Raw genomic sequence first — 15,514 nt, forward strand, 5'->3', positions numbered from 1 at the left:
TCAACTAGGAGAACTTGTTAACAAGTTTAAACAAGAAACTTTGGATTTGGGTGAAACGTCTGAGGTAGTGGTGTTTCAACAACCAAATACTACTGAGGGAGATCAGGCAAATAGCTGGGAAGCAAGTGCAGTTCGCAAAGTTATCATAGAATGAAGGATGAAAGTTGAAGTTGTGGAGAAATATATCAAGTTCATGTAGCCTTTTATGACTGAAGAAGACATCAAGATTGTGGAGGTTGAGCCGAATATGATGATTTTCAAATTCAGTAAGTGGGATTTCCTCAACAAAGACATTGAAGAAAGACCATGGAGTGTGAAGAAACATTTGCTAGTTGTTCATGAATACATTCCTGAAATGGTTTACACGGAGAAGCATCGGGACTTCCAACATTTATGGATCCATCTTAAACACCGTCTTCCAGAACACATGAATGTTGATGCTGTCACAAAATTGGGAGGTAAGGTATTATGGGAAAGTCATTGTTATCGAATGATGTTGTTGCAGTTAGAAGTGATCCGGTAAAAGTTTGTGGCAATGTGGATTTTTCTTATCCTTTCAGAAGGGGAATTAAAGCTATCACAAATGCTGGGTTCACTCGCTGGATTAAATTCTTCTATGAAAGACATCCAACAGGTATTTTTGCTGATTGTTATGTGATCAAGCATTGCAAATGTGTATGTAAGGATGCGGCTAATTTATTAGCTAAAGCTCATGAGAAGCCATATTTCTTTGGTAAGGCTAGCAGCATAATGAAACAAATATCTTTTACCTCTTGTAGTAATGCTCCTGCCTCTGAATCTAATATTAAGAAGTTAAAGAATAGTGCAACTTTCATTCCTCCAAAAGATGGAGAAGTTATCAATCTGGATTTTCTTCTTAAGAAGGATGGAAAAGTAGCCTCTGAAGAAATAAGGCTTGGAAAAATAATTAAAAATTACTGAAGATCCTTCAAATGAGGCCAATTACAGTGAAGTTGGGTCCATCATCAACAATTATGATACCAGCACAGACAAATAAACATCTCAAATGGTCAGAACTGGAAATAATCAAACTATCAACTCATGGATGGAGACTCAGGTATTCAAAACATACTCTAGTTTTTTTCATTTCCTTTTTAGTACTTTTAAAATAGATATTCTAAGTAGTTTTAAAATTTTTAATATCAGCCTCAGTTGGTTCTTTCATTTTAAATTCTGTCATTATTTCATTCTACATTGCTTCTTTTATCCCCATAAAAAAGCCTTCATACTTGCATATTTTGATACTTTTTCCAGGTCTTTACTATGAAGATCATTTCATGAAATGTCCAAGAATTCAAAAATGCAACTATTAGAAATCATTTGAGTGACTTGATTAGATCTCAAAACCCTGATATCATTTTCTTATGTGAGACTAAGATTCCACAGACTAAATGCAGACCAATATTAAAACAATATCAATATCCAAATTGTGTTTTTATAGATCCAGTAGGTCTTTCTGGTGGTCTTGTTGTGTTGTGGAAAAATGGCTTCACCTGTGACTTAGTGGACACTTATAGTAATATGTTCAATCTTGTAGGGAAAGATGATCCTAGTAAACCATAATTTCTTCGCACTTGTATATATGTATGGTAATACCAACTACGATAAGAAGAAAGAACAGTGGAGTTTCATACATGAAATCAGTAAAGCTAATAGAAATCCTTGGATAGCGCTAGGAGATCTTAATTTTCACTTAGTTGATAAGGACACTGGTGCTTCCTCTTCTGCTGATGGGTTGGTCAATAGCGTTGTCTCTGACAGTGGTTTAGATGATATTCGGTTTGTATGCAAAGATTTTACTTGGACCAGTAAGAATTTAGGTACAAATTCTAAAAAGTCTATAATAGACATGGCTCTAGGAAATGGTGAGTGGAATGTTCATTTTCCAATTCCAAGTTATTTCATTTAACCCAAGTTGGCAGTGATCACAGTCCAGTCATGCTAGTTACAGATTCAACAATCCCTAACTGTTGGAAACCTTTTAATTTCTTTTTACCTTGGTTAAATGATGAGAATTGTGCTACAGTTATTGCTAATGCTTGGAAAACTGGTGTCATTGGATCTCCTGCTTTTGAGTTACTCAACAGATTTCAAATCACAAGAATAAAATTGCCATTGTGGAACAAAGAGAATTTTGGTAATATTAATCAAAAGGTGGATCACATGCATATGGAGTTGAACACAATTCAAGAAGGTGACTCAGATACTCATAATGAAATTATCAGCATCACAAGGAACTTAACAAGTGAAACAAAATCAAGAGTATGTTTTATCAACAAAAGTAGAGAACACTTCATGAAAGATATGGACTATAATAGCAAATACTTTCACGCCAAGACAAACAGAACAAGAACCAGAAACAACATTGACTCTATTTAAGATTATGATGGAAAATGGCTCCAAACTAGAGATGATATTTCTCTCCATCTAACAAATCATTTCAAGCAAATTAGTACCACTACTAATCTTATTCTTGAGGAAGTTCTATACAGCATTCTGGCAACTATTGTCAATGGAGAAGAGAACTACTTACTTACTAGTATTCCATCTTTTCAAGAGGTCCATGATACTCTTAAAAGCATGGAAAAGTGGAGTGCACCTGGTCCAGAGGGTTTTCAAGCTGGTAGAGGTACCATGATTAAACATGTTTTTAAATCTGTTCCAGTTTATCAAATGAGTACTTTTAAGTTACCTAATAGTCTTATTCATCAGCTCACTTTTATGGAGAGGAAATTCTTTTGGGGTCACAAATCCAACAGTGGTAACAATCTTATAGCATGGAATAATGTATGCACTTCAAGATGTTGGAGGCTTAGCATTCAGGGATTTAGAGAAGCTTAATCTAGCTCTTCTTACTAAATTGGCTTGGAGGATCCTGGGTCCTGGACCAACAAATGATCTTGAAAACGCCATTATCTTTCTAAGAAATTCCTCCAGATGAAGAAGGACCGATGGAAGAGAAAAAAAACCACGTTATACGGCTCTGTAATGAATCAAGTCACCTAATGGTACAGGTGTTGAGAAGTAAATATTTCAAAAATGGAGACATCATACATCAATATATAGAGGCTAAAAACTGCTTATATACTTGGAATGGTATCTCAAAAGGAATGAAAATTCTGCAACAACATTATTTCATGAAAGTCAACAATGGTGAGGACATTAAAATTTGGTTAGACAAATGGATACCAGGTATGAACCTTCCACCATTATCCTATAATGACACCTTCAGGTTTTATAGTGAAGTTGTTGAATTGATGCTGCCAGATACAAATCTCTGGAACATACCACTTCTTGATCATTTATTTGATGCTGACGCCTCTAGGAAAATTCAAGATATTTTCATTGATAAATCTGAAAAGGATATCATGGTATGGATGCCATCTATAGATGGCAAATTTTCAGTCAAGAGCACATACAAGATGTTAACTATGTCTAATGGAAATATTCAGATCAATGAAATTACAGTTGGTTCTAGAATTTGGAAAGCTTTATGGAAGTGTAAAACAGCTCACAGGATTAAGTTGTGTGCCTGGAAGTGCATAAGGGATATCAACTCTACCAAAAGTAGACTAGGTACTTACAATGGGGATATGGATGTGCATTGTGATATCTGTAGCCATAATGAGGAAATAATGGAACACATTATCTTTGAATGCAGACATGCAAGACAAGTCTGGAAAGGGATTAACATCACTATAGATTCAGCTAGAAGCAACTGCAATACAGTGTCAGACTGGGTGATAACCTGGTTCTCTCAAGGCAATGTTATGGATGAAAAAATATTATACCCTCTCATGATTTGGAGCATGGATAATATGAAAGGATAGATGTAATGTTGTGTTCCAGGGAGTAACTCTTAACCCTCTAACCTCAGTGCATAGAATCCATTATCATCATTCATCTCATTTACATGACATAGAACATGCATCTAATTAGTTCTCTACTGTAATTACCATGTGTACAATTCTAATGGCGGGGTTCGATCGACATATAATGCACTATGCCTTATCAACTGATTCTAACATGTATGCCCATCTTAACTTTACTTCAGAAACGAAATATACGCAGAGGGTTGTGTATGAGAATGAGACACTTAGGAGAGAATTGGAAAGTCAAAGGAGAGAACTCAAGCAGAAATGCAAGGAAATCGACAAGTGTGAGGCCGAATTGGATATCAAAAGCAAGCAACTTTCTGTTTTAAGCGAAGAGGTACTTATACTTTTGTTCAACCTGAACTCTACCGTTTCTCTTTTGGGTAACTATGTGAATGTCTTTTTGGGAAACTTTGTGAACCATGAGAAGCAAACATCGTGGTAACGAATCAATTGGAAACATTTTACCTTGTCTGGATTGCCACTGGGCCGCAGGTTACAAGAAAGCTAAGTACTGTGCAAGAGAATATGGATGGGGCGAAGATATGAGTAGTGAAAAGAATGTTCTAACCTTAACCGAGGTGAATGATATGTGCAAAAAACTAGAAGAGAAAGACTATGAGTTGGATAGTTTGATTGACCTAAATAACACCCTTATTGCCAAAGTAACCACGAGTTACAGGAGGCACGCAAAGTTTTAATCGAGGTAAGAAATCTATGAAAAACTTGCTTTTATTCCATATGCACCAGAAGTATCACTGTTCTGAAGCAATTTCACGATTTATCTGTTACGTACAGGGCTTGGATGGGTTTGCATATATACGTTCGCGACCTCCTGTAATTGGGATAAATCGGATGGGGGAGCTGAATGAGAAACCATTTCGAGATATTTGTATTAAGAAGTTCTCGACTACAAAATGGGAAACAAAATCTGCTGAGCTGTGCTCGCTGTGGCAAAAGAAAATACAAGATTCGCAGTGGTATCCGTATAAGCATGTGACAACTGATGAAAAGCTTACTGTAAGTAAATTATATTCTCCCTTAAATTACCATCAATGTGGAGTTTGAAGAGTGTTGTCAATTCTGTGCGTTACGTGCAAGAAGTTTTAGATGAAGATGATGAATAGTTGAGAGAGCTGAAAGATGAATGGGGCAAGGAAGTACATGATGCTGGAATTTCAAAGAAGGAAGGGAAGCCAGCTTAAAGGAAGCAATGGAGTACGTCCTACAAAAATTGAAAGCCCTGAAAAGTGCTAAACGTCGAAGATAAAAGCTCAAGCTGTTTAGTGGTGTGTGCACCAGTTTCTTTGTACCAAATTTCCAAACAATTAATATTCAATCCTGTCCATTGTTCCAGATTACTTATGTAGTTTCTTTATCATGTATATTAACTGATGCATTCTGAGTTACTAGGATCACTCAGAAATCGGAATGCTTAGTGAATTATTACAGACTCAGATTTAACACAAAGAAGGTTGTGCTTGTTAACCTGATAGTTTACATCACCATGGGCATTCAATTCCTGTCAAGGAAGATGTGAGATTAAGACAAAAACTTTTTGTCAAGAAGTGATTCCACAGTCTACATTGGGCTTATAACCCATTGGTAAAGAAGAAAACTACAGCTGGTTTCTGTCAGTTCTCATGGAGGCCGGAACAAATCTTGAAAACCTTGCAGATACGAAGTATCAGACCCATGTTCCAATTTCTGTTGTAGAGAATTCAAAACAAGTAATTCCTTGGAGATTTCTATGATCATATTCAACAAGCAATTCATTGGCAAAATACAACTAGGCTTAAATAACTGAACTTAAAATGTTGCACTTACTTAAATAACTAAACACAAGCTAAGAAACAAAATGAAGAAAGAGTCACTTAAATAACTAGACACAAGCTAAGGACTCGATATATTGATAAAACTTGACAGATGTATCAAACTTGTCGTTCTGATAGATGATAAATTTTCTCGAAGCTCTTATCTTTAAGATCATACGAAAGAAGCCTATTCTCCGTTGTTAGCAGCACAACCTTTGTTGACTCGATGTCTTCTTTCTTCTCTTTAATAAATACGATATAATCCCAACGAAGAAGCCTAGCATATGGATTGAACCTCCCTTTTTCATTCCAACTAGAGTACGCAGAATCCATCTCGAATATGCTGAGAAGATCCATATCATAATCCCTCTCGATAAGATAGAAATGGCCCCCAGACTCAGCAATGTCGTAATAAAACTTTAGATCCATGTTTGTTTGAGCAGAACTTGGCAGTGGCACTACCCCAACTAATTCACGATCAGAACTTGGGAGTGGCACTACCCCAACTAATTCACGATCAGAACTTGGGAGTGGCACTACCCCAACTAACTCACGATCAATATCAAAGCAAACCATAGGCCCAAACATGTCGCACCAATACAATGAACCATTCCAGAAGATACTAGCAGCACCCCAACCCCATATTTCACATTCATCTGGAGGAGTACATGAATCAAATCTAGACAACCTCCAAGAGGAGGTTTCAGAATCATATATTTCAACTCTATATGTTAAGGAAGGTAGTGTGGTGTACCCTGGAATCTCTCAATCAACTCAGTCAAGTAACAAATCTGAAGACTCAACAACCAAGTCTGGTCAGCAACAATAAGATCCGACTAATAACATGGGATAATTATCTTTATTTAGAATATCTTGTTATCTCAATGTACTTATCTCTAATATAAATAGAAGTGTTTCATCTCCACAAGTTGTGTGGAAGTCATTCCTCCAAAATATATGTTCTAAGTTGGTATCAGGAGGGTTCGATCCCCTCGCTTTCCGCTGTAACAGCCGCCTCCACCACAACCAACAGTAGATCACCACCATCACAACCACTCCAAACACTCAAATCCCCTATTCCCATCAACACCCTCTTAGATCACTGTTCCTCCAAAAAGTTGTGACTTTGTAATACGGGGATTTGAATGGATCGAATGCCAAACGAACGTCCAGAAGATCTGGGTAATCACGAATTCTCAACTGATATCGAGGTAACCTTTTGTATTGCTTTGTGAAAGGATTGAAGATGTAATAGGTACGATCACAGTTGTGTGGCACACAATCACTACACAAGAGTAGTCCATTGCAAGATTGCACAATCTTTACAGGGGATTTTGTCTCTTTTGCAAAAGCTACGACCTCAAAGGGGACATAACTGTTGGTATTTCCATCTAAGAAGATGTAATCATAATAGGGTCTTGTCGTGGAGCGCCCAGAATTACAGCGGCAGAACAATCCTGGGACTGATAATCTAGGGTTTTGAATGAAATGTTTGTGAACAAATTTGGGGTCATTGATTATAGAAAACCACTGTTTTGAAACAGATTTGAACACAAGTAGAGATTTTAATGGTAAGCGAGTTAAAATCAGGGTCGAGATATCAACATTACTACCTATAATCGATGCTGATGAGTTATTACTATCATCGAAAATCTCACCCTTTCTTGTGCTTCCTTTTCCTCCGTCTCCTATTCTTCTTGGCTTTGTTGAAGAAGACATCTTTACTTGGTCGAAGAAAACCCTACGCAAGACAAATTAAGAAGCTCGATTGATAAACCTAGACTGATATGTACACATGTAATAGGTAGTTTGGGTAGTTACTTTCTATGCACAGTTATAGGTTTGGCTATATATGTGCCATTGTGTAACAAGCAGAGATTATCTATGAAAATGGTGATATTTTAGATCATGGCTTCTTATCTGGTTCTCCTTCCCTGATTCTATGATTTCGTCTTGCTTCTAGTCTGATAGTTCGTCTCTTCTCCTCTAATGATTTCACTCTGATTTCAACCTGATTACTAAATGATATGTTTGCACATATCATAGACACCCCACCCCGGATTGTGCCACTCGTTTATACCTCCCTTGACAGGCTCTGGACATCGTGCCATACTTGCCATGCCAGGGCCCAACTGTCGAAATCTCATTCTAGTCAACAATGACCAAGGGAATCAGTTCTAGCCTGGTGGAACGTGTCGATTTCAATGTCCCTAGCAACACCCAACACCGTCGGGTGTACAATCCTGTACTGTCTATACCATGAGGACACAAGTTCCCCGAACATACTCCAGACCGCTTGAACGCCTGATTGACTGTATCGCATGTGTCAAGAACCTGCAAATCTGTGTGAAGCATAGCAGCATCTCCGTTCAGATACTGCATAACTTGTCTCATGGTTGGTCTAAAGTATGAATTAGTACGAGTATATAGCAACCCAAGTTTCAAAACCAATTCCATCTCTTCTGCTGCATATTCACTTCCACTACTAATTGGATCAAAGGTCTCAACAATGGAGCCTTCCCTACAACAAGTCAGAACCAAATCGACCAGATAAATTAAAAGGACGCCTGTTCAGTTTGTCCTCATCTCTACTGGTCTCTTCGCACAAGCAACTTCAAGCAAGACAACCCCGAATGCATAAACATAAGTAGCATGGCGTCATATATAACCTGGTGAGCCGGCAACATTAGAAGTAAGGATAGAGTTGCATTAAGTTTCAGTGCCGAAGTCGACAAATGCTTACAATTTTGCAATAGATTGCTGCGTGCCATGTTTTGAATCATGAGCGATTTTCTTTGTGGCAACTTCCTTTTGGGATCGTGTCAGAAAAAAAAACAAAAAAAAAAGAAATACACCTCCGTAGACCCCACCAAAGTCGCCCCTTCCCTATAATCTCTTTCTCTCCAAACCCATTTGTGGCCTTGTATAGATCTTTATATGAGAAATCTATGTGACCCATAGATTTCTTCCAAAACCTCCACCAACTCTGTGAACTTTCAGTTTCTTAGCTTAGTCCGGATCTTGCTCGCCATATTTAGCGTAGTCGGGATCTCTTGCTCTTTACTTTCATAGAGTTTTCAAGTATTAGGGTTTCATAATATACGTATCGAAGTTTTATGCGAGAGAGACAGGATGTCGAGCATCCCGGAGGAGATTTACTTTGAAATTCTTCTAAAGGTACCAGTCAAATCCTTGTTCGCATGTAAGTTTGTATGCAAGGCATGGTTTAATTTAATTTCTAGCCATGATTTTGTTAAGAATCTTAAGATGCATCTTGATCTTACTAACGAAAGAAACAACCCTAATCTTTTGCTTAGAGGGTACGATTGTTCGAGTCATAGGACCTTATACTACTCAATAAGTCACGATTTATATCATTCATTGTCGACAGATACATTCATTGATTGTGCAGTTGAAATTGATGAGTACCCATTCAAGGGTTACCGTTCAGTTTTGGGGGTCTTGTGATGGTCTGGTTTACCTATGGTTCCACTCCCGGCAATCCCGTTGTCTTTGGAATCCAGCGACAAGGGAGTACAAAGAATTTCCGAACTCAAAAATGCATCATGTCGCAATGGTTGCATTTGGTTATGATTATAATTGTTAGCCAGTCCGATTGAGTTTGGTACTGCTTTTTTCTTTCAAGAAAAGTGCTTTGAACACATATTTATAGCAATATTTTTTCATCCGAGTGCTTTTTATTTAAAACACTTTTAAACCCTATCAACTTTTAAAAGTTGTGCAGAAGGAGCTTGCAAAAGATATAGTCCAACTCTAATTTCAAATTTGTTTTTTTTTTCTATCCCAATTCTTTTTTGTAACCGACAAAAATCATCCCTATATCAAAATATTACCAATTTTTATTCGTTATAATTTATTCAGTAAAGATAATTATTTTTCATTTTTAAACTATATTTTATGTCATACAATTTCAGTGAAAGATTCTTTAATTTATCAACACTATTGATTTTTAAAAAGTGGTTAAGATAATAATACCTTACATATATGTATAATAGTAAAAAATTTACTTATTTTTAAACATGGTAAAATAAAATAAAATAATTTTCAGAGATATGTCTGTTTTTTTCATTTGCTACAATGATAGTTGAACCTGATATTTTCTCAAACACAATTTGATGGCTTTTTAAATCCATTTTAGCTTTAGTTTATATTTTGCAAACGTTCAATTACTTTTTTACATAGCTCGGCACAGTTAACGCGCATCGAAAAATCACTTTTGTAAAACTCACGGTAATACCAAAATGATCCTAAATATTAGTTAAGAAAAATATATTTATTACCAATATCCAAAAAATAATTAATTTATTATCATTTTTAATTTGACATTTATTTTTTTTATGAAGAGTTAATGAAATATTACTGACATGGTAAATTTTATCCATTAGATGCATTTATAATTACAATCACAACCATCAGTTATGACAAGCGATTACATCCATAGATTTATCTTTTGTGAGGACAAATCCTGACCACTCTTTACATAGGCTAAGTTATCCAAACTATGCTTTATATTCTTGATATGTTCGCGTAGTTGTTTATTAAGCAATGAAAGCTGGAGCTATTTTTGTTTTTCGCTTTTCATATATTTTGTTTTATTTGTTTGAAGAACTTTGTAGCTTTTCAAATGAAATGTGTGTAAGGATAAACAACGACGGATCCAGGATTTTATGTCTGGGTAGGCAAAATTTTTTTTTTTAGCTAATACTTTATTTTACTTTTTCGATTGCAATATTGATAGTTGCGGTTATAATACCTGATGCGACATGCTATTTTTTATTTTCTACATATCGGGTTTCAGTTCGAGAGTTATTTCCAGATCAAAATGCTCGGAAGTGGTTGCGGTTTTTGCTATCACGCGGTTCTTTTTGTCTTTCGGGAATATTGCTTTGCGCTTACACTATGTAATCTTTGTCGATATACTTAATTTTCCGAGGAAGAAAAGCCAAAATGAACCGATGCAGCAACGATACATCTACGAAGTTAGTTATTCTTAAGTAGACATGAGGAAGTTATGTTATTCTTCACACCCTTTGCTGTTTTATTTTCGTAGCATGGTGAAACATAAGTAAAAAGAAAGAAAAAAAAGTAGAATAAGAACTAATACACGTGGTGCTATTTATGTAGTTTTTCAAGTGGTAAATAAAGTATCGTTCGCTCGGACTTGTTGAGATTGATTTCAGACTTAAAAATAGAAAATATATACAAGAGTGTCACAATATCGGGAGGTACTAGGACTTAAGATTTCACCACTAATCACATTTAATTGGTTCATATAATGATTCATAACAATTCTAGCTCTTTTGTTAACTCTTTCTTTGCCAAAAGTAGATTTTGTAAAATATTAATTGTAGATCACAAGCATGATGCATCAAAAGCTCTAAGTCTAAGCATACATCATCAAACGAAGTCACAACTAATTAATAAAAATCATACATCGATTAAAAACAATGCAAAAGTCATAAAGAATCGATTATAGTTACCAATCAATTATGAAACATGGCTTCCTCCATCGTCCCAGTGTTGGGGTTTAGCTTCTCATATCAAAAACACGCACAAAATAATAATCCATAGCTCAAAAAGGTGTTTTATTGAAGAAATTGCTTAACACATAGATTTGCAACGTTGTAAGGGTGTTACAGACGCCACTGTTACAACGTTCTAAGACTGTAGAAGAACGATAGTTTTATGCTGCAGCAGAATTGCGACTATTTCTGTTCGTTCAATGTTCTTCGTGTTCTTATTAACTGCAGCAGCAGCAATAATTATCTGCACCGCTTTCCTTCACCTCTGTGGCCTCCCAATTGACCCCCCAACTCTCTATCCCCCTATATGAGACTCTAAACAACTTATATATACTCTACAGGCGACGATATTTCGAGAAAGATTTCGATTATCTTCTCGTTCTCTTCTCTGCAAGTCACGCACTTTTCTGCCTTTCCTTTTTCTTCTACGTGTAAACTGAGTTGTCCAAGCCTCCAGAACTCTCTCAAGACCCTAATAAAATCTTTATACAATCTCTTATTTCCATCCTTCCACGTAACTTCCACATATTGAAACATAAAAATACCCGATATATTATCATCTACTCTGTTTTAAGAAATCTTCTTTCTTTCCATGAATTAATTCCCCAACTTCCCTGTTTTGATAAAACAGGCCAATCACCGTGCGATCCCGTGAAAAACTCCATGAAAATCTCTCTTTAACCTTTCCCAGGACCCGAGAAAACTATCCTCCCCTGTGTTGTCGAGAACTGATTATCCATCCCATTTCAATCGATCCAAACTCTCATAATAAGCCTGTCTTCTCTTGATAAGTCATCCCATCAAAAATCAGCCATTGAATCTCGTTATTTCACGTCCAACTGATGCTCCCAAATTCACGCAGGTATAATATAGTTTCCCGCCAAAATTGTGTTTGAACGATAAAGAAAAAGGGGATGCCCCTATCCTCTGATGGGATGTAAATAGCATGCGGCAGCAAATAGTAAAGAGGATACCCATTATCAGTAAGTGCCCCTTAGTAATTGAAGTGCCCCTTATCCAAACTGAGAGTCTGAAGTGCCCCTTATTTCTCCATAAACACCTATAAAACAATAAAATAACCAAATAAATACAACATCGAGCACTAACAATATATACAATTGAGATCAAAATAGACACATAAATGCGTCTATCAAATACCCCCAAACTTATTATTTGCTAGTCCTCGAGCAAATCAAATCTAGAAAATAAAATCCTAACTCACTGTCGCAGGCATCGTCGGTTGCATTTAGCGTATGCAACTAGCCTTTAAACCCCTAAGTGGCCTTAGTGGCCGAGTTATAGTCTCGGGAGGGCTTACCAGAGATATACCCACAAAACCTTTATACTCCAGACCCTAGCTATCTACACAGAACCTTGGAAGGCACTAAAGAATCTCCTTGGTTGGCATACTTATTGACTACAGGAGGAAGTACCCTGATGCGAAATTCCAATTGCTGTACACGAGTTCGCACTCAAGCATACTAAAATTCATATGAAGTGACAGAGCTCAACTCAGATAGTCGCATCCAAAATCAGAATCAAACAAATCACATGGATAGATTAAGAAGATGGATATAGAAAAACATAGATGGTTTTGATGTTGACTAAGATAAACGGTGTTTCTCATATCTGTTTAAAGGCCACTGCCATAATGAACCTATCCTAATGGACTGAGATACCGGTTTGACTAATATCAACACACTGGCATATACAAGGGTACCAGTAGTCGATAATCCTAACTCTAGGTCAACACAACTGGCATATACAAGGGTTCCAGTGGTCGACTTTATTGAATTTATTCCAGTTGGTCTGATGGTCTGGTCTCAATTTTATTTTTATTTTCTTATATTTTTTTCAACTTTATTCTTTTTTTTTTTTTTTTTGTTGGCTATCTCAATCACTCTATTTCACCCTAGCAATGGTAACAACTTGAATCGTGAGACCCACCTAATCACTTAGAGAAACATATTTTAAAAAGAAAAATAAAAATAAAATAAAAATAGAAGTGAAATGGACTCAATGAGATATGGCGAAACTACCATGTTATTTCTAACACTTGAGCTATGTGCTTTTATGAATAGACTCTTTAGATGTTTCCATCTAATCAGATTGGTTCCTCAACTCCTACAACCAAGATGCTTCCATCCACTTAGACTGGTTAGTGCCATCCTTAATAAGCATAAATTTCTAGGCTCTGGAGTTTAATTATGCAACTAAAAAGTTTCTCCCATACCCCCAAACTTAAATCTAACATTTTCCTCAATGTTCTAAAGATAAAATTAAAAGCATGAACAAGGATAAATTGTTACCATTTGAAGCAAAAGAGTTAAGGAAATATATTACCGTGTTTCATGAGTATTTGGTTACCTCCTAAGAAATGCTAAGTTTAAAGTCTTCAACCAGACTAAGAAAGGATTAGTAACCTCATAAAATCATAAAATAATAACCGAAATATCTGTGGGTCATCAAAACCAAATAAAGCTACCACCAATGAAAGGAATCTGCAATATACCAAGAAAATTAACAAATAAAGCACACCCTTATCTAGTTTCCAATATAAGACAACTACATCTAACTGTGGTTCAGGTTCGTGCTCTATGAAAGGGTCTAAATAAATTTCTTTGGGCTTGTGTTCCTCATAAGTAAGATCCAAATTATCAGGTTGTAGAGTCTGGAAAAACTCAAACAAAAACTTAGAAGCACATAATAATAACCTAAATAACCGTGGATCCTTAAAGTCAATCAGTTTTGACTCACACAGATGACCACAATGCGAGTGGTGGTCATTCTTACGCAAATGTGTCTTTTCTATTCTCTTAAAGTATTTAGGTTTAGTCTTAGAACTTAATAACAGACAAATTTGAAATTCAGACGTTCCCACATATGGCAGAAGAATATTTGTGGGGAAAACAAAATCAATCTCAGTATCATAGCCCGGATGATCCACATCAACCAGAGGATGGGTTTATAACAACTGAACTTCCTTATGGACATCACTAGGTTCAGGAAAACGTGTATGAAGATAATCTTGTAAAATGGTTGAGGCACATATGTCAAGTCCCAAGTGAGAGATCTTTCTAAGAGTTAAAGCATACGAAGAATGATAATCACCCCCAAACTTAGAGTTTTCAGTGTCTCTAGAAAGACTAGTCACAACTTCCCTCATTTCAAGGTCATCTGATTCCTGAAAATAGTCAATTGATTCTTCTATGTCAGGTTCATCCTCACTCATTTCTATGAGTTCATTTTATTTGTCTAAGACTAATGTTTCTGAATCGCTAGACTCTGAAACAATATTCTCAGAAAAAACTCATTCCTCTAAACCATTATTAGCTTCGTAATCAAAAAGAAATACTACATCGTCTAAAACGGGAGTATCTCTAGTCAAATCCTCGTCCTTTAGAATAGGTGAATAATTATTAAAATTATTTGGATTTGAACTAGAAATAATATTATCGTTATAAAGCTTAGTTGGAGTAACAAATTCCTGATCACTATGCCTACATATTTGAAATTCTTCATCAACACTATCCTCATCAAATGGTTGAACCTCATCTAAATTAGTAGTGTTACCAATTCTAACCTCGTCATCTTGATTATGCAAATAACTATCCTCATTTTTCAAGAGTACTATTGGAAACACTATATTGGAAATTAAGACTATTTTGAGCAGTTCTTTTCCGGGCCTCTAACAAAAGATTCTGAGTCGACTCACATGACTTCCTGATTGAATCTAGGAAAGACATTTCACTCGTTGCATTGCTTTCGTCCATAACTAAGTTATTCATTTCTGCTAACTTACGTGTTGACTCTAGTAGAGAGGAATTTTGCTCGTACAACCGGTTGGCGTGTGGATAGTAATTGGGCTGACCATGGTATGGACCAAAACCTTCAAAAGTTTGATGTTCCCAACCACTATTCACACTATGGTCAAAGTAGTAACGTCCATTTTGAAACTCGGTCGGATATTCGTTGTATTGGCTATTGTAATACCAGTTCGATATTTTATTGCAGGGGTGTGAGTTGTCACACAAAATAAAACCCACTGACAGGGGATTCGTGGGTGGATAGAGTCTTACCTCCCGTACCAGACGGGCGATGAACCGTTGAAGTCGACTCAGGCCACCGACTCCTATGTCAATGTACGAACCCGAGGGGCCGAGACAGTATCGTAACTGTCATCCTTCCCTGCAAACAGTTTATATTTAATTTTTAACCCTTCCTTGAGGTTTTAAAAATAGTAATGTCTAATGTCCCAAAA

The 15,514-nt window shown here is 36.4% G+C and overlaps 1 protein-coding gene across 1 annotated transcript; it reads left to right on the forward strand.

Moving 5' to 3' along the window:
* The first annotated feature begins 3,993 nt into the window (after window positions 1-3,993).
* On the forward strand, window positions 3,994-5,101 carry LOC113326893 (factor of DNA methylation 1-like). The gene is made up of 4 exons (XM_026574559.1): window positions 3,994-4,279; window positions 4,392-4,561; window positions 4,695-4,916; window positions 5,024-5,101. Exons 1-4 carry the CDS (start codon window positions 3,994-3,996, stop codon window positions 5,099-5,101), a joined length of 756 nt encoding a protein of 251 aa, XP_026430344.1.
* The last annotated feature ends 10,413 nt before the right edge of the window (window positions 5,102-15,514 follow it).

Source organism: Papaver somniferum, unplaced genomic scaffold (genome assembly GCF_003573695.1).
Source record: "Papaver somniferum cultivar HN1 unplaced genomic scaffold, ASM357369v1 unplaced-scaffold_10, whole genome shotgun sequence".
In the NCBI taxonomy this organism is placed as follows: domain Eukaryota; kingdom Viridiplantae; phylum Streptophyta; class Magnoliopsida; order Ranunculales; family Papaveraceae; genus Papaver; species Papaver somniferum.

Excerpts from the sequence above, each read along its gene's own strand:
- LOC113326893 (XM_026574559.1), top strand. The coding sequence starts at position 3,994 with ATGGCGGGGTTCGATCGACATATAATGCACTATGCCTTATCAACTGAT. Across the intron at positions 4,280-4,391 it reads CTCTACCGTTTCTCTTTTGG|GTTACAAGAAAGCTAAGTAC; the intron begins GTAACTATGTGA and ends ACTGGGCCGCAG. Across the intron at positions 4,562-4,694 it reads ATAACACCCTTATTGCCAAA|GGCTTGGATGGGTTTGCATA; the intron begins GTAACCACGAGT and ends TGTTACGTACAG.